Source organism: Tursiops truncatus, chromosome 16, assembly GCF_011762595.2.
Source record: "Tursiops truncatus isolate mTurTru1 chromosome 16, mTurTru1.mat.Y, whole genome shotgun sequence".
NCBI lineage: Eukaryota > Metazoa > Chordata > Mammalia > Artiodactyla > Delphinidae > Tursiops > Tursiops truncatus.
The window spans coordinates 72014161-72037174 of record NC_047049.1 but is presented as its reverse complement, the minus strand read 5'-3'; the positions used below and the strand labels follow the sequence as shown (position 1 = coordinate 72037174).

The following is a 23014-nucleotide window of genomic DNA, read 5'->3' as shown; positions in this document are numbered from 1 at the left end:
TTTTCCAGTATTCTGGTGTTTAGAAGTGGGATCCTCTTTTCATGTCGACTTAAATAATTTAATGATCACTGTGTTTGACATGGATGAGTTTAATGAGCTATAATAATTTTCTGTATCACTGGTAATACATCCTCTCATATGCCTTTCACCAGCTTTGATGGTGCCTCTCCCTTTGCCTCTGAAATGACATTTGGCATCGGTGAAACTATTTTGTATATTTGGACTTGAGAGTGTTCTGAGGATATAGTCCCCAGATACTTTACGAACTGCAGTAAAAATGATTCGCTGTCCTTGGTTCTCTCAGCTACAAATGGCTACCTTTCATATCAGACTTTCTAGCATTTCAAAAATGTCTTGACGGTCAACTTAAAGGTTTTCCTTTTGCTACCTACTTGACTTTCCCCCCAGAACCTACCACATCACCATTTTCTGAGCTGAGCTCTACTGCCACGTGCTGATTCTCTCTCTCTCTCTCTCTCTCTCTCTCTCTCTCTCTCTGTAGAACTAAATAAAAACCGAAGAAAGCTCTTTGAACCGCCAAATACACGCACCTCTTTCCTGGAAGGCGGAGCAAGTGGGAGGCTACCCCGTCAGTATCACTCAGACATTGCTAGTGTCAGTGGCCGCTGGTAGCAGTACCGTCCAGGCACACGCCCGCCAACTCTGTCAAGTCGGACGCAGGAGATCTGTGAACAGCCTTCACTGCACACCGTCCTCAGCACTCGGGTGTCTGGTATCAGGACCAAAGCATCTTACTCGCACCTGAACTTTCTGCCGGAGAGAGAGATGATGATGTTCTTATGTCATCATACAGAATGCCACATGAGGATTACTTTTTTTTTTCCTAACGGCAATTGGACAGAATTTGCAATATGAGGGTAGGGCTTTATTTCCTGTTTTTATTTACCTATATAATAACATATGCACTGATTTTTTTTACTTAACATGAAGGCTGAGTTGACATCTGGGATGCCAGAAAACACAGAAGTTATTTTGTTTGTTTGCTTATTTTGTTTGGGTATTTGGGGATTTTTTTAAAAAAATAATCAAAGTGGGATTTTCTGGTACTGCTTTAAAATAATTAATTATTGAGGTCTTTCAGCACTTTACACTTTCTTACTTCTTGTCCTGTGGAAATTATCTCTCTTTCTCTCGTTTTTGTCACCTGATGTATTGGTACAAATCAGACTGCGTTAAATTTTTATTTGACATGGTGGTACTGGATTATTAGTTTCTGTGCAGAATAGTCTGTGACTTTGGGAAATGTAAGTGACTCCACTTGGTTATGGACCAGTTCTGTTCATGTATGTCAGCATCCTAGAAACACTTAGCAATGAACCTAGTTCACTGTAACAGGTGCGAGCAAAGAAACACCAAATGGACTTTGCAATATTAACCCTTTGCAGTCATCATATTTAGCTGCTGCCTTTATTGCTAAAATGTTTTTAATGGTTGTCTGAAGGCAAAGGGCTATTTTTAGTATACTGCCACTAAAGGACACTTATTTATATCAAACTTTTATTTTTAGATATTATAAGCATACCGTACATAACTGATTAAGTTGCTATCTACTAGAGATTTATGGTAGAGAATGGACGGCATTCAATAACTGGAGCCCTAGATTGTCACTTTATTTAAAAAAGATAAATAATCATCTGACAAGACAGCACTGTTGCCATGAGGAGGAGAAATACATCACTGTCCTTATGTACACATTAGCTGTGCTCCATGTGGTCACAGGACTTGCCTAAAACCATATCTGTCTGCTTGAAGTAGACTTGGGTTTGTTGAGAATGGAAAGGCTTTATTTAAGTCTCCAGGGTGACAGTTTACAAAGACAGCAGAGTTCTGAAGGAGGAAAAATAAAGGACTATTTTGTAAGTGGCTAAACTCGTCGTTACAATCTTGATACTGTGAAAGTCCATGAAATCAGGCAACATTGTTTCCTAGGTCTTTTCAGACATCTTATTATGGATTTATGAAGGGTTTTCAATCCATGAAGACAATCACTAAGTGCCTCTCTTTCTTCAAAGCAATATTATTTCCAAGTGTATTAATTTGTTGGAAAACTTTCCCATAGGACACGTGGTGACTTACCTGTACTGTAATGACTTATTTATGTTCAGTATTCGAGACTTTCTAAATGGACATAAACCACTGTCACGTGCTCTCCACAGAAGGCATTAGATTCATACACAACAATTGGGGACTTTCATACAAATGTGGGATCAGAAATACTTGTCTGATTTTTTCCATGGTTAAGTCTTATCATTAAAGTAAGAACAAGAATCGGAGAGAAATTTTGCACACCGAAAAATTTTCACTTAAAAAAAAAAAAAGAGTATTGGTTACCGTGAAGGCATAGATAATGGGCCTGTCATAAAATTATCAATTATAACAGCACTAAGGAGATGCCTGTTCCCAAACAGAACTGTATGTGCTTATGGATGTAGAACTAAATCGCTCCCTTCACAAGTAGAGTGGAATGACCCTGCGTGTATGTCACATGTATGCAGGTCATCACGTGGAGCTTCCTGCCTTATATGGCTATATGAACACAGCATGCTACACACTCAGCAATAGAGTAAGGATACCAGATCTGTTTCCTGTGCAACAACTCAGTGCTCTGAATTTTACCATTTCTTTAATAAGACCTCCTCCCCAAATAAAAAATAATCATTTGGAGTCTTTCCCCCCAGCTCTTTACCATGCATTTGCAACAGGAGGAAGATGGAATGATTTGCAGTATTGAGTTGATATAGGTTTTATGAACAGTGCTTTGATATTATGCCAAAGGGAAAACTGTCCCAATTAAACCAGATTAGGGTGGCTAAAAAAGTAAATAAAAAACACTGGAAATTACTTTTCTCACTTTCTCTTGATGCAATGAAGGGATTATGACACTACAGTATACGGTGTTGTCAGTGTTATATGATGCACAAAATATTTGGATTATTTGAATAAATGTTTTTAATCAATCTGTGCCTTAATAGTGACCGGTTATCTGTAAATATAGAACAGATACAGATTGTATTTTTGTGTGGGTTTTGTCCTTTTAGTGATTTTTTTTAAAAAATGAGAGATGGAACTAAACATTGAAAATGGGAATTTTTTTCTAAACTAATCAAGTGTTATATGAAAAATAAATTTATATAACCCCTTTGTATTGCCCTTGCTAGATGAAATGTGTCTTTGTTTCTAGCTTTTTAAAAAATATTTTCAGCAGAATTGAAAGACATTTCTGCAGTAGAATTGTATACGCACTCCCTGCCCTGTTGTTTTGCATCGACAGTCCTCATTTTCAACCTGAAGCTAAGGCACTTCATTTTAGCCAGAGAATCCACGACCAGTAATCAATCATTGTTTCTGTGGCCACCCACACGTATATAGAGAAAGAGTAAGATTATGGAACAGGTTTTATTCTTGTTCATTCTTTTTTTTAATAAAGACTCAAGTCTATGACTGCTTTGACGACCTCATCCATAAGCAAAGGAGCTCCTTGCTAAAGTGATGCAGGGTTTCTTGACCCAGGTTCCCATTTCAGAGGCTGACTGTGCTATCACACCGCATGGTTACTGTGCCTTGCTCTGAGATTGTATCTGAACTTATTCTTACATGGAGTTGGCACTATACTATTAATCCTGAGATTTGTCTAAATCTCAAAGAAACCCTAGCCCTGTACCCATTATGCTCCCAGAGTTATCTCCACTTGAATTACCTATGCTGGTGGTTCTTAAAAATTGTTTCTAGCAAATAGTTCTTTTGATAACTGAAATACTACTTGTGAACCCAATATTATTCATCAATTCACTCATTCATTCACTATATAAATACTTAAATGAGGGCTAAGTACTAGGCCCTGTTCTAGGAACTCTAGTAAATGAAACATAAACCCTTGTTCTCCCTAAGCTTACATTCAAACTGGAGAAAGATGGAACTGATGAAGAGGGAATGAAGGATGGAATACCCTACCCTTCAACACAGGCCTCCTTGCATTTACAGCATGCCAAGGGAGCTAGCTCTTGAGTGCTGTCTAGAAAGCCCGGTTTTTGACAAAATGGTTTAAAGTACCCATCTCATAGAAACAGGCCTATGCTTTCAATGCAAAATATTATTCACAGCCTCCCTTTCTCCTTCTTCTAGGTTTCATAGATTCAATCACATTCTTGAAAGGAGTGTGTAAGCCAAAAGGGTTATACAGCTTTGTATGATGACCCATCACTTCCTAGATTTGACTCCCAGTGACTCTGCAGTATTCAGAAATGAGATTTACCTTGAAAGAACATGAGGTTGCTACCCCTGAGGATACTCCAAGAATGCAATCATAGAGAATGATGTCACCAAGATGGTGACAGGTCATTCCTGACTTCACTTCCCCTAACTAAAAGAAAAACCAGCAACTGTTCATGGATAAGACACCACTAAGGAGGGGCTTGCAACAACCAGCCCTCGGATCTTGGCAGTGTGAGTTCCTACCTGCAGTGCCCAAGTAGTAGTCCCAAGCAGCGGCTTTGCTTATCTGCAGAACCAAGACGGTAGCACAGTCTGACCAGGGAACTTAGAGGAGTGCAGGTCTGCCTGATTCAAGTGCTCAAATGAGGAGTTTTTCAGGCCCTGGAGCCTGGTCTGCCCACACCCAGGCAAGGGAGCGGAGCCATAGCCTCCCCCTCTGTGGATTGTGAGTCCCCACCCCATCTGACAGGAAGGGCTGGCAGAACGCCTGGAAGCTGCTGCATAGCCCAGTAACGCGCAAGCTGAGAGGCAGGCAGGCAGAGCTGACCTCCAGGGCAAAGCAAGTGGCCCTCTTTGGCCAGGGAACTTGGGGCGTGGATTGGCTTGAGTCACCACCACAAACAGAGAGACTCATCGTGGTCTTGGAGTTGCTTCTCCCACTGCACTGGGGAAGGGAAATGAATTCATAATTGCATTCATAGCTCCTTCAGGCTTCCTGATCGGGGAGCCTAACCAGAGCACCCTGCGTAGCCGCTCCAATAGCTCTGCTTACAGTGTCACTTAAGACCCATGAGCACAATCCATGGCTTTTCCCATCTGCAGAGCAAAACTGGTGGCCTTGCCTGACCAAGATACTCATTTTACACTCTTGCCTGATTTCAGGTCCCCAAACAACAAGCTGTGCAGCCCCTGGGTCCTGTCCTGCAGTCCTGCAAGGCAAGCTAATACATAGCCCTACCTACTGCTGAGTAAAGAAGCCAGTCATGACCACTTAACAAGCATCACCAAGCAAATGTGGAGCACATCCTATAGCCTCCCTTGGGCAGGGAACCAGCAGCAGTCTATCCAGCTATTCTCAGCTAGGGGCACATACCTCACCCTGACCTTAGAGCTCAAACAGTTGTCTTGCCCTAAAATAGACCCTTAGCAGCTCCCCACCTGCCCAAGGATGGTACCAGCAGACACGCCTGGAAACCCAACTGAGCTGACTGGTGAAAAATTTTCTCTGCCAAGGTGAACCAGCAAAGTCTGGAGGAGGAGACCACTTATTCAAATATACCAGTGTAAGAAGTCAAGGACCATAAAACATCATGTAAATATGACACTATGCAAGGAAATTAATAAGGCACTAATAAAGGATCCTAAAAAAATGGAGCACTGTTAAATGTCAGGCAAAGAATTCAGCATAATCCTCTTAAAGAAGTTACTGAACTACAAGAAAACACAGGCAACTCAGTGGAATTAAGAAAGTAACACATGAACCAAATAAATTTAACAAAGAAATAGAAACGAATAACAAAAGCAAAACAACAATAAACAAAACCAAAACCAAACAAAACTCAAAAGGGAAATCCTAGGGCTGAAAAACAGAATAAATGAATTGATAATTCAATAGAGAGCTTCAAAAGCCCACTTGACCATGCAGACAAAGAATCAGCAACCTGGAAGATAGGACCTTATCTAGTCACAGGAACAAAAAGAATGAGAGAGAGGCAGGATGGCAGAGTAGGAAGATTCTGAGCTCAACTCCTCCCATGGACACACCCAAACTACAACCACATATACAACAACTTTCTCTGAGAGCAACCTGAAGGCTTGCAGAACATCTCTTGTACAATTAAGGATATAAAGGAAAAACCCATCGAGACAGGTAGGAGGGGCACAGATGCCATCTAGTCAGGACCAACACCCCAATGGGTGACCCACAAGCAGAAGGGGATATCACAAACTTGGAAGTCCTCCCTAAGAAATGAGGGGTTCAAACCCCAAATAGAGCACCTTAGCCCTAGGGACCAGAACTGGGAATATGAGCCCCCTTAACTAATTTTGAAAACCAGTGGGGCTTGCGACCAGGAGAGCCAGAGGACAACAAGAAACCAAAACTTGCTCTTAAAGGTGTTACTTGCTCTGAGTCCCAGCATAGAGGCAACAGATTGAAAAGCACCTGCCACTCTAGCCAGCCTGCTAAGATAGCATGCCCCCCAGGCTGTTCTGAGCTCCAGCTCCAGTCCCTCCTACGCACCAAGGCAGTAGCCCCCGGTGCACCACAGAAGTCCTGGTCCGTGCTGGGCTCCAGTGTTCCCCACACCCATCTAGGTGGTGGCTCCCAGTGTAACCTGGGAGAAGCCCTGGCTTGCACCAGGCTCTGGCCCCAGCCGCCCCCCCCCCTGACCCACCCACCAAGGTGGCTGCCCTGGCATGCCCTGGGAGAAGCCCTGGCGCATGACCACTTCAGCTCCAGTCCTCCTGCCAAAGCCACAAGACATGCAGTCTGCATAAGGGTGCTCCTACACAAGGACATGCTTTCAAGACTGGTAGAGTAACTGTTTCATCTAATTCATAAATACAGAAAGTCAAACAAAATGAGAAGACAGAGGATGTGTTACAAATGAAAGAACATGATAGAACTCCACAACCCCCCCTAATGAATCAGAGATAAGTGATTTACCTGATAAGGAGTTCGAATCAGTGGTCATAAAAATGCTTACTGATCTTGGGAGAAAAATGGAGAATATGGCAATAACTTCAAAAAATTAGAAAATATAGAAAAGAGCCAGTCAGAGCTGAAGAATATAATCAGTGAAATAAAAATACACTACAGGGAATCAACAGCAGATCAGATAAGACAGAAGAATGCACAGGTGATTTGGAAGAAAGAATAGTGGAAATCAGCCAATCACAATGGCAAAAAGAAAAAAGAATTTTTAAAAACGAGAATAGGAGTCCTTGGAGCCAGCCTGAAGGGCATGGGACGCTGCGCGCCAGCTTGGCCGTGCCGTCCGGGTAGGGGCGTGCATGGCCCTGGTTCCCCGGCCGGCCTGCCTGGGACTGGGGCGCGGCCCGGTGGCTCCCCACCCGCTCCTCGCTCCTCACGCAGCCCCTCATACGACCCCGGGTGTGAGGCGGCCGAGCTGAGGCTCCGGGAAATTGCAAAGTTCATCTACAGCCAGATCGACAGCATATTCTTTTTTAGGAATCAAGAATCAACACTGGGCTATCTCCTAAGATTAAACCATGAAAGCCCACTTGGAGGCTGCATGGCCATCAGCACAGTTGAACCTCAAAAATGGACTTTTTCAATCGGGGAGATCTCCTTATTCAGCTAAATCGTCAGAAGTGGTGAGAAGAAAAGATCCCTACCCGACTGACCTCCTCCAGACAAATTAAATCAGTCTAGCAAGGAATGGAGCTGTACAAGGGTGGCCAGAACACCATCTTCTGCTTGCACCATCACTGAGCCGTCCCTCTAGGACTGCCACCTACATGCTGGTTGCACCCAGTGCAAGTCATCCAGCTGCGTCAGGGAATGGGAGCTGAAGTCCTGCTCCACTCACCAAGCTGAGTTTATTGGTGCATGGCCGTGTTGCCCAGATGATGTGGCTCCTTTTTCTAATTTGCACCAATGCACCCTGTATGGGCTAGTGGCATGTCTGACCACCCCATTCCCATATCCCAGTCCTACCCGAGATTCTATTCCTTACCTTGGATGGATTCAAGATTTTCATGAACAAATTAGGTTTCTTGCAAAAGATGAAATATTTGACCCCAATTGAAATTAATTTCATAGGTAAAGTTCAAAATATTATCATAGATGTGAATTATGTATTTATATATGCATATGTAAACAGTCACATAGATATACATGTCTGTGTATCAGAAGTTAGCAAAACTTAAATTTGGTAAATGTTTAAAATAAAACTATTTTGGGTATTCAAAAATAAAAATAAAAATGAGAATAGTTTAAGGGACCTATGGGACAGCAGCAAACATACTAACAGTAGCATTACAGAGGTTCCAGAAGGAGAGAAAGAAAGGGGCAGAAGATGTATTTGATGAAATAGTGGCTGAAAACTTCCCTAACCTGGGGAAGGGAATAGATATCTAGATCCAGGAAACACAGAAATTCCCAAACAACATGAACCCAAAGAGAGCCACACCAAGGCATATCATAATTAAAATGGCAAAAGTTAAAGAGAATTTTAAAGGCAGTAAGAGAAAAATAAGGACTTACATACTTACAGCCCCATAAAGCTATCAGCTGATTTTTTAGCAGATACTTTGTGGGCCAGAAGGGAGTGGCATAATGTATTTAAAGTGCTCAAAGGAGAAAACCTACAACCAAGGATACTCTACTCAGCAAAGTTATCATTCAGAATTAATGGAGAAATAGTTTCCCAGAAAGTAAAAACTGAGAGTTCATTGCCATTAAACCAGGCTTACAAAAATGTTAAAGGATCTTCTTTACGTGAAAAGAAAAGGTCATAACTAGAAATAAGAAAATATATGAAAGAAAAAAAATCTCACTGGTAAAGGCAAACATATAGTAAAGGCAGTGGATCAACCACTTACAAATCTAGTTGGAAGGTAAAAGAAAAAAGTTGTAAAATCAACCGTAACTACAATAAACAGTTAAGGAATACACAAAATAAAATGTAAAATATGATGTCAAAAGCATATTTGCAGGGGTGTAAAAAAAATGTAGAGCTTATAGAGTGTGTTCAAACTTATACAACAGCTTAAAATAAACATATATATATGGACCGCGTGGTAATCACAAACCAAAAACCTATAACAGATACACAAAAAACAAAGAGAATGGGACCCAAACATAGCACTAAAGAAAACCATCAAACCACAAGGGAAGAGACTAAAAGAAGAAAAGGACAGAGAAGAACAACTAGAAAATAAGTAACAAAATGGCAATACATATATACCTATCAATAATCACTTTAAATATAAATGAACTAAATGCCCCAATCAAAAGATACAGAGTGGGTAAATGGATGAAAAAAAACAAGACCCATCTATATGCTGCCTATAAGAGACTCACTTCAGAGCTAAAGACACACAGAAAAGAAATAGAAAAAGATATTCTATGCAAATGGAAATGAAATCTGTGGTAGCAATACTCATATCAGACAAAATAGACTTTAAAACAAAGACTATGACAAGAGACAAGTAATAAAGGGGTCGACCCAATAAGAAAATATAACACTGGTTAACATATGTGCACATAATATAGGAGCATTTAAATATATAAAGCCAGTATTAGCAGACATAAAGGGACAAATTGATAGTAGTACAATAGTAGCAGGGGACTTCAACACTTCACTTACATCAATGGATAGATCATCTGGAAAGAAAATCAATAAGGAAACAGTGGCTTTTAATGACACATTAGATCAGATGGACTCTCTATATATTTATTTATTTATATATTTAGAGAGAGAGAGAACATTACATCCAAAAACAGCAGAATGCACCTTCTTTGCAAATGCACATGGAGCATTCTCCAGAACAGACCACAGGCTAGGCCACAAAACAAGTCTCAAAAATTTAAGACTGAAATCATATCAAGCATCTTTTCTGCCCACAGCAGTGTGAAACTTAAAATTAATTATAGGAAGAAACCTGGAAAAAACACAAACATAGTGAGACGAAATAACATGCAACTAATGAACAAATGGGTCAACAAAAAAAATCAAAGAGGAAATAAAAACATACCTTGACATGAATGAAAATAGAAACATAAATTTCCAAAATCTAAGCAGCTCTAAGGGGGAAGTTCATAGTGATACAGGCCAATCTCAGAAAAACAAGAAAAATATCAAATAAACTACCTAATTTTACATCTAAAGGAATTAGGAAAAAAAGAACAAACAAAGCCCAAAGTTAGTAGAAGGAAGGAAATAATAAATACCAGGGCAGAAATAAATAAAAGAGACTAAAATACAATAGAAAAGATCAATGAAACTAAGAACTGGTTTTTAAAAGATAAACAAAATACACAAACCTTTACCCAGACTCATCAAGAAGAGAGAAGGCCCAAATAAAATTAGAAATGAAAGAGGAGAAGTTACAACTTATATCACAGAAATACAAACAATCATAAGAGAATACTACAAACAATTATATGCCAACAGAGTGGACAACCTAGAACAAATGGATAAATTCCTAGAAACATAAAATATTCCAAGACTGAATCAGGAAGAAATAGAAAATCTGAACAGACCAATCACTAGTAATGAAATTGAACTGGTAGTCATTCCCCCACCCCCCACCCCAAATAAAAGTCTAGGACCAGATGGCTTCACAGGGGAATTTTACCAAACACTTAAAGAAGAACTAATATTTATCCTTTTCAAACTATTCCACAATGTTGAAGAGGAGGGAACATGGCCAAACTCATTTCACAAGGCCAGCATTACCTGATATCCAAACAGAAAAAGACACTATCAGAAGAGAAAACTACTGACTAATATCTCTGATCAATATAGATGCAAAACTGCTCAGTAACATACAAGCAAACCAAATTTAGCAGCACATTAAAACTATCACTCACCATGGTCAAGTGGAATTTATCCCTGGATGCAAGGATGATTCAAAATACGTAAACTGATCAATGTGATATATCACATGAATAAAATGAAAGGGAAAAAACTATATGATCGTCTCAATAGATGCAGAAAAAGCATTTGACAAACTCAACATCTTTTCATGATAAAAAGTCTTAACAAATTAGGTATGAAAGAAACATACCTGAACATAATAAAGCCCACATGTGATAAGTCCACAGCTAATATCATACTCAGTGGAGAAAGATTAAAAGTTTTTTCTCTAAGACCAGAAAGAAGACAAGGGTGCCCACCCTCACCACTCCTGTTCAACATAGTATGGGAAATCCTAGCCAGAACATCAGGCAAGAAAAAGAAATAAAAGTCATCAAAATTGTTAGATGGAGTAAAATTGTCTGTCTCTGCAGATGACATGATTTTATATGTAGAAAATCCTAAAGACCCTACCAAAAAACTGTTATGCCTAATCAATGAATTCAGTAAAGCTGCAAGATGCTATTTTTATAGGTTAATTTTGTATTTCTATATATTAATAACAAATTGTCTGAAAAAGAAATAAAGAAGTTGATCTCATTTACAATAGCAATCAAAAACAGTAAAATACTTAGGAATAAACTTAAAGTAGGAGGTCAAAGATCTCTACTCTGAAAATTAGAAGATATTGATGAAAGAAATTGAAGAAGACACAAACATATGGATAGGTACACTACGTTCATGGATTAGAAGAACTCATACTATTCAAATGTTCATAACTACTGCCAACCATCTATAGATTCAGTGTAACCCCTATCAAGATTCCAATGGCATTCCAATTCCATTTTATAGAAGTAGGAAAAACAATCCTAAATTTTACATAGGACTACAAAGACTCCAAATAGCCAAAGCAATCCTGAGAAAGAAGAACAAAACAGGAGGCATCACTGTTCTTGATTTCAAGCTATACTCTAAAGCTATAGTAATCAAAACAATATGGTTTGGGATAAAAACAGAGGAATCAATGGAACAGAACTGATAGCTCATAAATAAACCAAAATATATATGGCCAACCAACATTTGAAAATGGAGCCAACGATACTCAATGGAGAAAAGGTTGTCTCTTTAATAGATGATCCTCAGAAAATTGGACATTCACATGTAAAAGAATTTAACTAGACCCCTGTCTTACACCACTCACAAAAATTAACTCAGAATGGATTAGGACTTAAATGTAAGAACTGAAACTAAAACCATAAAACTCCCAGAAGAAAATCCAGGAAAAAAGCTCCTTGACACGTGTCTTGTCAATGATTTTTTGCTATGATTCCTAGAGTCCAAGCAATAAAGGCAAAAATTAAAAAGTGGGACTACATGAAACTAAAATGTTTCTGCAGAGCAAAAGAAACAATCAACAAAGTGAAAAGATCACCTAGGAATGAGAAAAAGTATTTGTAATCCATATATCTGATAAGAAGTTAATATCTAAAATATATAAAGAACTCATACAACTCAACAGTGAAAAAAAAAAAACACACACCAAATAATTCAATTAAAATAGGGTAAAAGACCTGAACAGACATTTTTCCAAAGGAGATACAGGAATGGCCAACACATACAGGAAAGGACACTTAACATCACTAGTCATTAGGGAAATGACAATCAAAACCACAATGAGGGGGGCTTCCCTGGTGGCGCAGTGGTTGAGAGTCTGCCTGCTGATGCAGGGGACACGGGTTCGTGCCTCGGTCCAGGAAGATCCCACATGCCATGGAGTGGCTGGGTCCGTGAACCATGGCTGCTGAGCCTGCGCATCTGGAGCCTGTGCTCCAGCAACGGGAGAGGCCACAACACTGAGAGGCCCACGTACCACAAAAAAACAAACAAAAAAAAAACCACAATGAGATATCACCTCATGACTGTTAGAATGGCCATAATGAAAAAGACAAGAGAAAACAAATGTGGCAAGAATGTGGAGAAAAGGGAATCCTTGAACATTCTGGGTAGGACTGTAAACTAGTATAGCCACTGTGGAAAACAGTATAGAGGATTCTCAAAGTATTACAAATAAAACTACCATATGATCCAACAATTCCACTTCTGGAAATATATCTGAAAGAAACAAAGATGCTAACTTGAAAAGGTACCTACACCCCCATGTTCATAGCAGCAATATTATTTACAATAGCCAGGGCATGAAAGCAACCTAGGGGTCCATCAATGGATGAATGGATTAAGAAGTTGTAGTAAATACATACAATGGAATATTATTCAGCCATAAAAATGAGAAAATCCTGTCATTTGCAAGAACATGGATTGATCTTGCTAAGTGAAATAAGTCAAATGAAGAACAACAAATGCAGTATGATCTCACATGTAGAATCCAATTTAAAAAAAAACTCATAGAAAAAGAGATTGATTGTCAGAGGCAGTGGGTAGGGGAGAGGAATTTGGAGGAAGGTGGTTAAAAGATACAAACTTTCAGTTATAAGATAAATAAGTACTAGCAATATAATGCACAACATGATGACTTTAGTTAACACTGCTGTATGATATATAGGAAAGCTGTTAGAGTAAATCCCAAGTTCTCTTCACAAGGAAATAAATTTTTTTTCTTTTTCTTTCTATTGTATCTATATAAAGATGATGGCTGCTACACAAACTTACTGCAGTAATCGTTTCACAATATATGAAAGTTAAACCATTATGCTGTACATCTTAAACTTATTCAGTGATATGTCAATTACATGTCAATAAAACCAGAAAAATACAGTAACATTTAGCAGTTAATTCCAAAAGTAAACCTCCCAATTGTTTTGTGTGTATCTTAACTGCTTATTGTGTATATAGATGATTTTAGTACTTTGGTTTTTTAACCTTCCTACTAGCTTTTTTTTTTTTTTTTAAAAAGGTTTTTTTTTTTTTTTTTAACATCTTTATTGGAGTATAATTGCTTTACAATGGTATGTTAGTTTCAGCTTCACAACAAAATGAATCAGTTATATATATACATATATTCCCATATCTCTTCCCGCTTGCGTCTCCCTCCCTCCCACCCTCCCTATCCCACCCCTCCAGGCGGTCACAAAGCACCGAGCTGATCTCCCTGTGCTATGCAGCTGCTTCCCACTAGCTATCTACCTTACGTTTGGTAGTGTATATATGTCCATGCCTCTTTATCGCTTTGTCACCGTTTACACTTCCCCCTCCCCATAGCCTCAAGTCCATTCTCTAGTAAGTCTGTGTCTTTATTCCTGTTTCACCCCTAGGTTTTTCATGACATTTTTTTTTTTTTAAATTCCATATGACCCAGCAATCCCACTACTGGGCATATACCCTGAGAAAACCATAATTCAAAAAGAGTCATGTACCAAAATGTTCATTGCAGCTCTATTTACAATAGCCCAGAGATGGAAACAACCTAAGTGTCCATCATCGGATGAATGGATAAAGAAGATGTGGCACATATATACAATGGAATATTACTCAGCCATAAAAAGAGACGAAATTGAGCTATTTGTAATGAGGTGGATAGACCTAGAGTCTGTCATACAGAGTGAAGTAAGTCAGAAAGAGAGAGACAAATACCGTATCCTACTAGCTTTTTGCATGGATAATTTCCTCCTTTACTGTATGTTTGCCTTTACCAATGAGCTTTTCATTTGTAATTTTCTTGTTTCTAGTTGTGGCAGTAATGAGGGGAGGAGAGTAAAATGCAGGGATTTTTAAATGCATTTGAAAATAAGAGATCAGCAACTTAAAACAATAATGTATATATGTAGATTTCTATATAAAAACCTCATGGTAACCAAAAATCTATCATAGATATACACAGACAAAAAGAAAATGGAATCCAAACGTAACACTAAAAATAGTCATTAAATCACAAGAGAACAAAAGAAGAAGAAAGGGAAAAAAGATCTATAAAACAGTTTCCAAACGAGTAACAAAATAAGAACATACATAGCAATAATTACCTTAACAGTAAATGGACTAAATGCTCTAATCAAAAGACACAGAATGGCTGAATGGATTAAAAAATAAGACCTGTATATATGCTGCCTACAAGAGACTCACTTCAGATCTAGAGAAACACACAAACTGAAAGTGAGGGGATGGCAAAAGGTATTCCATGCAAATGGAAATCAAAAGAAAGTTGGAAGGCTTCCCTGGTGGCGCAGTGGTTGAGAGTCTGCCTGCCAATGCAGGGGACACAGGTTCGTGCCCTGGTCCGGGAAGATCCCACGTGCCACGGAGCGGCTGGGCCCGTGAGCCATGGCCGCTGGGCCTGTGCGTCTGGAGCCTGTGCTCCGCAACGGGAGAGGCCACAACGGTGAGAGACCCGCGTACCGCCAAAAAAAAAAAAAAAGTTGGAGTAAAAATACTTATATTAGACAAAATAGACTTCAAAATAAAGACTATTACAAGAAACAAAGAAGGACACTACATAATGATTAAGTGATCAGTCCAAGAAGAAAATATAACAACTGTAAATATATTTACACCCAACATAGGAGCATCTAAATATATAAGGGAATATTAACAGACATAAAAGGAGAAGTTGACAGTAACACAATAATAGTAGGAGACTTTAACACCCCACTTACATCAATGAAGAGATCACCCAGACAGAAAATTAATAAGGAAACACTGGCCTTAAATAACACATTAGACCAGATGGACGTAATTGATATTTATAGAGCTTTCCATCCAAAGGCAGCAGAATGAACTTTCTTTTCAAGTGCACATGGAACATTATCCAAGACAGATCACATGCTAGGCAAGCCTCAGTAAATTTAAGAAAATTGAAATCATATCAAGCATCTTTTTCAACCACAACCCTATGAGACTAGAATCAACTACAAAAAAAACCCCAAAAAACAAACTGCATAAAAAAACAAGAGAAGGCTAAACAATATGTTACTGAACAACCAATGGATCACTGAAGAAATCAAAGAGGAAACTAAAAAAATACCTAGAGAAAAATTAAAATGAAAATGCAAAAATCCAAAACCTATGGGACACAGCAAAAGTAGTTCTAAGAGGGAAGTATCAATATATAACGATAAAAGCGTACCTCAGGAAATAAGAAAAATCTCAAATGAACAACCAAAACTTATACCTAAAGCAACCAGAGAAAGAAGAACAAACAAAACCCAAAGTTAGTAGAAAGAAAGAAATCATAAAGATCAGAACATAAAAAAATAAATTAGAGACTAAGAAAAAAATAGAAAATATCAATGAAATTAAAAGCTGGTTCTCTGAAAAGATAAAATTGATAAAGCTTTAACCAGATTCATCAAGAAAAAGAGGGAGGGCTTCCCTGGTGGCGCAGTGATTGAGAGTCCGCCTGCCAATGCAGGGGACATGGGTTCATGCCCTGGTCCGGGAAGATCCCACATGCCGCGAAGCGGCTGGGCTCGTGAGCCATGGCCGCTGAGCCTGCGCGTCTGGAGCCTGTGCTCCGCAACGGGAGAGGCCACAACAGTGAGAGGCCCACGTACCACAGAAAGAAAAACAAAAACAAAAACAAAAAAAGAAAAAGAGGGAGAGGGCCCAAATCAATAAAATCAGAAGTGAAAAAGAAGTTACAACTTACACCATGAAATACAAAAGATCATAGGAGACTACTATGAACAACTATATGCCAATAAAATGAACAACCTATATGGAGGAGAAATGGACAAATTGTTAGAAATGTACAATCTCCCAAGACTGAGCCAGAAGACACAGAAAATATGAACAGACCGATTACCAGTAATGAAATTGCATCAGTAATTTAAAAATACCCAACGAACAAAATTCTAGGACTGGATGCCTCACAGATGAATTCTACCAAACATTTAGAGAATAGTTAACACCTATCCTTCTCAAACTATTCCAAAAATTGCCAAGGAAGGAACACTTCTGGATTCATTCTATGAGGCCAGCATCACCCTGATACCAAAACTCGACAAAGATATCACAAAAAAGAAAATTACAGGCCAATATCACTGATGAACATAGATGCAAAAATCCTCAACACAATATTAGCAAACCAAATCCAACAATACATTAAAAGGATCATACACCATGTTTAACTAGGATTTATATCTCAGGGATGCAAGGATTTTTCAATATCTGCAAATCAATCAATGTGATATACCACACCAATATATTGAAGAATAAAAATCAAATGACCACCTAAGAGATTTAGAAAAAGCTTTTGACAAAATTCAACATACATTTATGATAAAAACTCTCCAGAAATTGTGCAACATAATAAAGGCCATATATGACAAACTCACAGCTAACATTATACTCAATGATGAAAAGCTGAAAAAATTTCCTCTAAGATTAGGAACAAGACAAGGATGTCCACTCTCCTCACTTTTATTCAACACAGTATTGGGAGTCCTAGACACAGCAATCAGACAAGAAAAAAATAAAATGAATCTAAATTGGGAAGGAAGAAGTAACTGTTACTGTTTGCAGATGATGACACTATACATAGAAAATCCTAAAGACCCCATCAGAAAACTACTAGAGCTCATCAATAAATTCAGTAAAGTTGCAAGATACAAATTTAATATACAGAAATCTGTTGCATTTTTATATGCTAACAATGATCTATCAGAAAGAGAAATTAAGAAAACTATCCTATTTGCCATTGCATCATAAAGAATAAAACACCTAGGAATAAACCTACCAAAGGAGGTATATGACCTGTACTCAAAAAACTGTAAAACACTGAAGAAAGAAATTTGAAGACAACCCAGATGGAAAGATATACTGTGTTCTCGAATTGAAAGAATTAATATTTTTTTAAAGATTTTTTTTTGATGTGGACCATTTTTAAAGTCTTTATTGAATTTTTTATAATACTGCTTCGGTTTTAAGTTTTGGTTTTTTGGCCATGTGGCATGTGGGATCTTAGCTCCCCAACCAGGGATTGAACCTGCACCCCCGGCACTGGAAGGCAAAGTCTCAACCACTGGACCACCAGGGTAGTCCCAAAGAATTAATATTGTTAAAATGACCATACTACCCAAGGCAATCTATAGATTCTATGCAATCCCTATCAAATTACCAATCTTACAGAACTAGAACAAATAATTTAAAAATCTGTATGGCAACACAAAAGATCCTGAACAGCCAAAACAATCTTGAGAAAGAAAAATAAAGCTGGAGGAATCAGGCTGACTTTGAACTATATTACAAAGCTACAGTAACCAAAACAGTATGGTACTGGGACAAAAACAGAAACATAGATCAATGAAAGAGGATAGAAAGCCCAGAAATAAACCCATGCACTTATGGTCAATTAATCTACAACAAAGGAGGCAAGAATACACAATGGAGAAAAGACAGTCTCTTCAATAAGTGGTGCTGGGAAAACTGGACAGCTACATGTAAAAAAATGAAGTTAGAAATTCTCTAACACCATATAGAAAAATAAACTCAAAATTGATTAAAGACCTAAATGTAAGACTGGAAACCATAAAACTCCTAGAGGAAAACATAGGCAGAACACTGTTTGACATTAATCACAGCAATGTTTTTTTTGGACCTGTCTCCTAAAACAAAAGAAATAAAAGCAAAAATGAACATACAGGACCTAAGCACAGCAAAGAAAACCGTCAATAAAATGAAAAGACAGCCGACTGAATGGGAGAAAAAACATTTGCAAATGATATGACCAGTAAGGGGTTAAAAATCCAGAATATATAAACAGATCATACAACTCAACATTAAAAAAACAAACAACCTGACTAAAAAATGGGCAGAGGACCTGAACAGACATTTTTCCAAAGAGGATATGCAGATGGCCGACAGGCACATGAAAGGATGCTCAATATCGCTAATCATCAGGGAAATGGAAATCAAAACCGCAATGAGATATCACCTCGCACCTGTCAGAATGGCTAACATCAAATAACAAATGTTGGCAAAGATGTGGAGAAAAGGGAGCCCTGGTGCACTGTTGGTGGGAATGCACATTGGTGCACCCACTGTGGAAAACAGTATGGAGGTTTCTTCAAAAACTAAAAATAGGGGCTTCCCTGGTGGCGCAGTGGTTGAGAGTCCGCCTGCCGATGCAGGGGACACGGGTTCGTGCCCTGGTCCGGGAAGATCCCACATGCCACGGAGCGGCTGGGCCCGTGAGCCATGGCTGCTGGGCCTGAACATCCGGAGCCTGTGCTCAGCAACGGGAGAGGCCACAACAGTGAGAGGCCCGCATACAGCAAAAACAACAAAAACAAAAACAAAAAAACCCTAAAAATAGAACTACCAAATGATCCAGAAATTCCATTCCTGGGTATATATCCCCAAACTCCAAAAACACTAATTCAAAAAGATACATGAACCCCAATGTTCATAGCAGCATTATTTACAATTGTCAAGATATGGAAGCAACCTAAGTGTCCATCAACAGATGAATGGATAAAGAAGATGTGGTACATATACACAATAGAATACCCCTCAGCCATAAAAAAGAATGATATTTTGCCATTTGCAACAACATGGATGGACTTGGAAGGTATTATGCTAAGTGAAATAAGTCAGAGAAAGACAAATACTGTATGACATCACTTATATGTGGAATCTAAAAACACAGCAAACTAGTGAATATAACAAAAAAAAAGCAGACCCACAGATATTGAAAGCAAACTAGTGGTTACCAGTGGCGAGACGGAAGGGGAAGAGGGGCAATATAGGGGTAGGGGATTAAGAAGTACAAACTATTATGTATAAAATAAGCTACAAGGATATACTGTACAACACAGGGAATGTAGTCAATATCTTATAATAAGAAAAAAATAGACCTCCCAAAAGACACTGGACAATGGAATAAACGGAGTCTCCTTGGATGACTGTTTCCAAGGAACTTTCACTCTCTTGGCTATGTAAAACTTGTTATACATTATTAAATTGGCTTAGGATTTGTCCTGTCTTGAGTACTTATTAATTAAATATATTCGATTATGTTAACGTGCATTTAAGCTAATTTTGATAATACACTGAAGTTTTTTCAATGTTATAGAATTCCAGTCATTGTCAGAGGCCATGAGCCTGTTTTTTCTCTTATAATTCTGCTCCAGGTAAGTCACTTCCTTTCCTCACCTCAAACAGCCATTCAGATAAATTTCAGGTAATTTGGCTGAGTGGTGAAGAGGTTGGACTTTGTAGTTTGACAAACATGCATTTAGCTCCTGTCTTTAGATCTCAGGAGAATCCCTCTTTGCCTCAGAGTCCTCACCTGTAAAATGGAAATAATACCTACCTTCTAGAATGGTCGAAAGGGTAAAGAGAGGCCCTGTGTCAATCATCCCACATAATATGTGACACACAGTGAGCAGTGAATCAATAGCAGCTACTATTATTACTAACTGGGTGTTCCTTTCACTGCATGGGTGTTTCTTTGCCCATCAGGGATCTTCACTGTGTTCAACTGCCTTCTGCATCAGGAGGAGACTCCCATTTCCTGTGCCAGAACATTAGTCATGAGAACTATAAACTCCAGTCTCAGGGACCTGCCTCCAAGACTGATTAAGATCGGAGTCAGAACACTTTCCTGAAGGTGAAGGTCGAGGGCCTTACACTTTGTACAGAAATCTGTACTGTATTTGATTGCTCTTTATTTTGATTCTTTTAAATCTGACTCACCAGAACATTGATAACGGAATTCTTCAAATGTGTGGAGAGGATTAGTAGCTAATTCTAATAGTCATATACTTTGGGCCCAATTGTCATGTTCCCAGAGAGTTCTCATTACTTCCTGATGGCATTTCTCCCCCCTAAAGTCAATGCTACTCTCTGGTTTTGCCCAATTTTTCCCACTCTCATTCCTTTGGGCCCACACCACCCCAGGGTTTAATACCAGTTTCCTTTGTGTGTGTATAATGAGCTTTTCTTCTCTTTTGGAAGGAGTCATTTGCCTGGATTTGTGCTAAGTTTAGTTGTTTTCCACTTTAAAAAGTGAACTGAGTTAGATAATATTTGACCATTTCTACAGACGTGGCCAGGACACTTCAAAAACACTTCATCAAGGGATTTCACATTTTTGTTGCTTTTTAAAATACTTTGACTCATTCTGCAAGGAGACAAGTGGAGCTTGAAGTTTCCTTTCTCAAGGGTTAGGCCGTGAATGTGTTTTGGAACAGATTTTGGGAACTGGATTCTGAATCTGACTGTGGAGGCAGAATTTCAGTGTGGGAACCAGAATCTTTAGGAAAAAATTACAGTAACTGAAATGTTTCAACTTCACAATAGACTGTTTGGATGGGCTACAAGAGGAAAAAAAAGAGTAGCTCAATAATTTGGTGTGTGTGGCCCCTTCTTTTTTCAAGGCCAGAGGAAACAAATGACTCTGAACTCACTGTGTTCACTGGTTCTTAATCCCTCACAGAGAGGTTGTGGGAATTGGACATTAAAAGACTTTAGCAAAACATCTAGAAAACAATTTATGTTCAAACAAAATTTTCACTGAAGCACTACTGACTCTTTGTCCAAATGGCTGATGCAATTTGATATAAAGTCACTGTGAATAAAGTTCTCCAGCTTTTTAAGTTTGGTGATGTGGGTGGGTGACACTTCCTTTATTTTTCCCCCTCTTTGCCAGAATCTTTAACTGACACTAATAACAACCAAATGAAGTTGCTCTACTTAAATTCTTCCTATGGGCTGAAAGAGCCTCCACAGTGAAAAGTCAGGCTACCTTCTGTTTCACAAATCTGAATTAAATTCCTAAATGAGGGAGGTAAGTCCATCCTGTTACATTTTTTCTATATTTAAAATCTTTTAAGAACACGTAAAACTATGTTAAAATTTTCCATAAAACATGTTGGGACAGGGTAGCTTTAAGGAAAGTTACAGCTTTTACTTGTCATAAAATAAATTTTAAAACAGGCACTCCACTATAATGATATCTTTAAAGAAATGACTTGTTAAAAATATCAGAAAACACAGAACTGAGTTAGAAACTGAGTATTGCAGGAATGATAAAGGTAATACATATTTCCCTTGTATTTTTTAAAGCCTAGTATATACAGACTTTTTGGAATATCCATGTATTAGGAAGTGGAAATATGAAAAATGGATCCCTTACTTTCGGTCACACTATTTTCAAGGCAATGATAAGCTAACAAGACAGAGAAGCTAGTTAGAAAGTTAAAGAAATAATATAAAAGCAAATCTTAGGTGCATAACTTTATGTCCTCTTCGTATAGTATTTCTCTATGAAGTATTCTGTATTTCTCCCAGTTTGTTAGAAAAAATTAAATCTAGGTAATCCAAACATGGCTGTTATTCCAGTGCTTCCCAAACCATATGTGATTAAAACGCCAGTTTTTAAAAATTCATTTGAAAAAATGAATTCATTTAACTAATACAGTTGTAAAATATAGTGAAAACAATATGGCAGTATAAAGTTAGAATAATCATTTCTAATTGCTTACTCTCACTTCCTGTACTTACTGTAGACCAGGAATAAACAGTTCTCAAATGCACACCTCTCCACAGACCACTGTTAGAGGAGGACTCAATTATAAGTTTTTTGTAATAGAAAGCTTTAAAATGTATTAAAAAAGATACACATGGAATTACTGAGTGTCGTCCACATGTTTTAGCGGCTGCAACAGCCTAGAAAGAACCTGGATGTGCTTTCAAGCATCTTTAAGATGCAGTAAGTTGAATAAATCTCCTGGAGGAACAGCGAATGTGCCTCCCATGTACTCAGTGTCAACGTGATTTGCTTTTGATTTCTGTCCTTTTGCCAGCCCTGTGGCTACTACTGCTGCTTCCCATGTGTTTAGTGTATCAAATTCTCCCTCTGCTGGTTTCTCCATCTCACGCTGTCCCATTTATTTATGCTTTCCCACAATTGAGGGGAAATAGCATTTTCAGTCACTTGGAGGAGAGTTTATTTTGTGTGGCAGTACCTCTAGGATCTGGCACGCTCTAGAAGCGAAAAATATTTCCTTTGATGTTTTCAAGATGGTGGCTTGTAGGGTTCCAAGGCAGAGGCTGGCAGGGCACGCATGTAATATTACAGCATGTTGGAAGGAGGCCCATTTTCATTTTCACCCTTGCAAGGCTAATCCAGGCCACTTTGTTCGGAGCCATTCTTTAGCAGCAGACGTTAGAACTTTACCTCTTTAGGATGCTCTTGGGAATTGATTTCAACGTTCTGCTAAAGCAGAGGAATCATCCCAATACCCACAGCAGGCAGTGACACAGATACACTTTCAGCA

At 38.6% G+C, this 23014-nt stretch overlaps 1 protein-coding gene and 1 long non-coding RNA gene across 9 annotated transcripts in view; one reads left to right on the top strand and one right to left on the bottom strand.

The window, feature by feature from the left end:
* The window catches only part of BICC1 (BicC family RNA binding protein 1), a 301538-nt gene extending 298367 nt beyond the window's left edge, over positions 1-3171 (top strand). For 4 of the 5 annotated variants that reach the window (XM_033841938.2, XM_033841937.2, XM_033841936.2 and 1 more), the window contains one exon: positions 503-3171. In XM_033841938.2, coding sequence (XP_033697829.1) covers positions 503-633 — 131 coding nt within the window. In that variant the 3' untranslated portion in view covers positions 634-3171. The remainder of the gene's footprint in view (positions 1-502) is intronic. The other variant, XM_033841939.2, reaches the window with a different exon arrangement.
* The window catches only part of LOC141276692 (uncharacterized), a 407388-nt gene that overhangs the window by 19625 nt on the left and 364749 nt on the right, over positions 1-23014 (bottom strand). Inside the window, exons 1-2 of one of the 4 annotated variants that reach the window (XR_012326651.1) lie at positions 4477-4680; positions 552-771 (exon numbers count right to left, since the gene is read on the bottom strand). This is a non-coding gene — a long non-coding RNA (uncharacterized lncRNA). Of the gene's footprint in view, positions 1-551; positions 772-4476; positions 4681-23014 lie in introns of those variants that run through there. The other 3 variants (XR_012326650.1, XR_012326648.1, XR_012326649.1) reach the window with 3 other exon arrangements.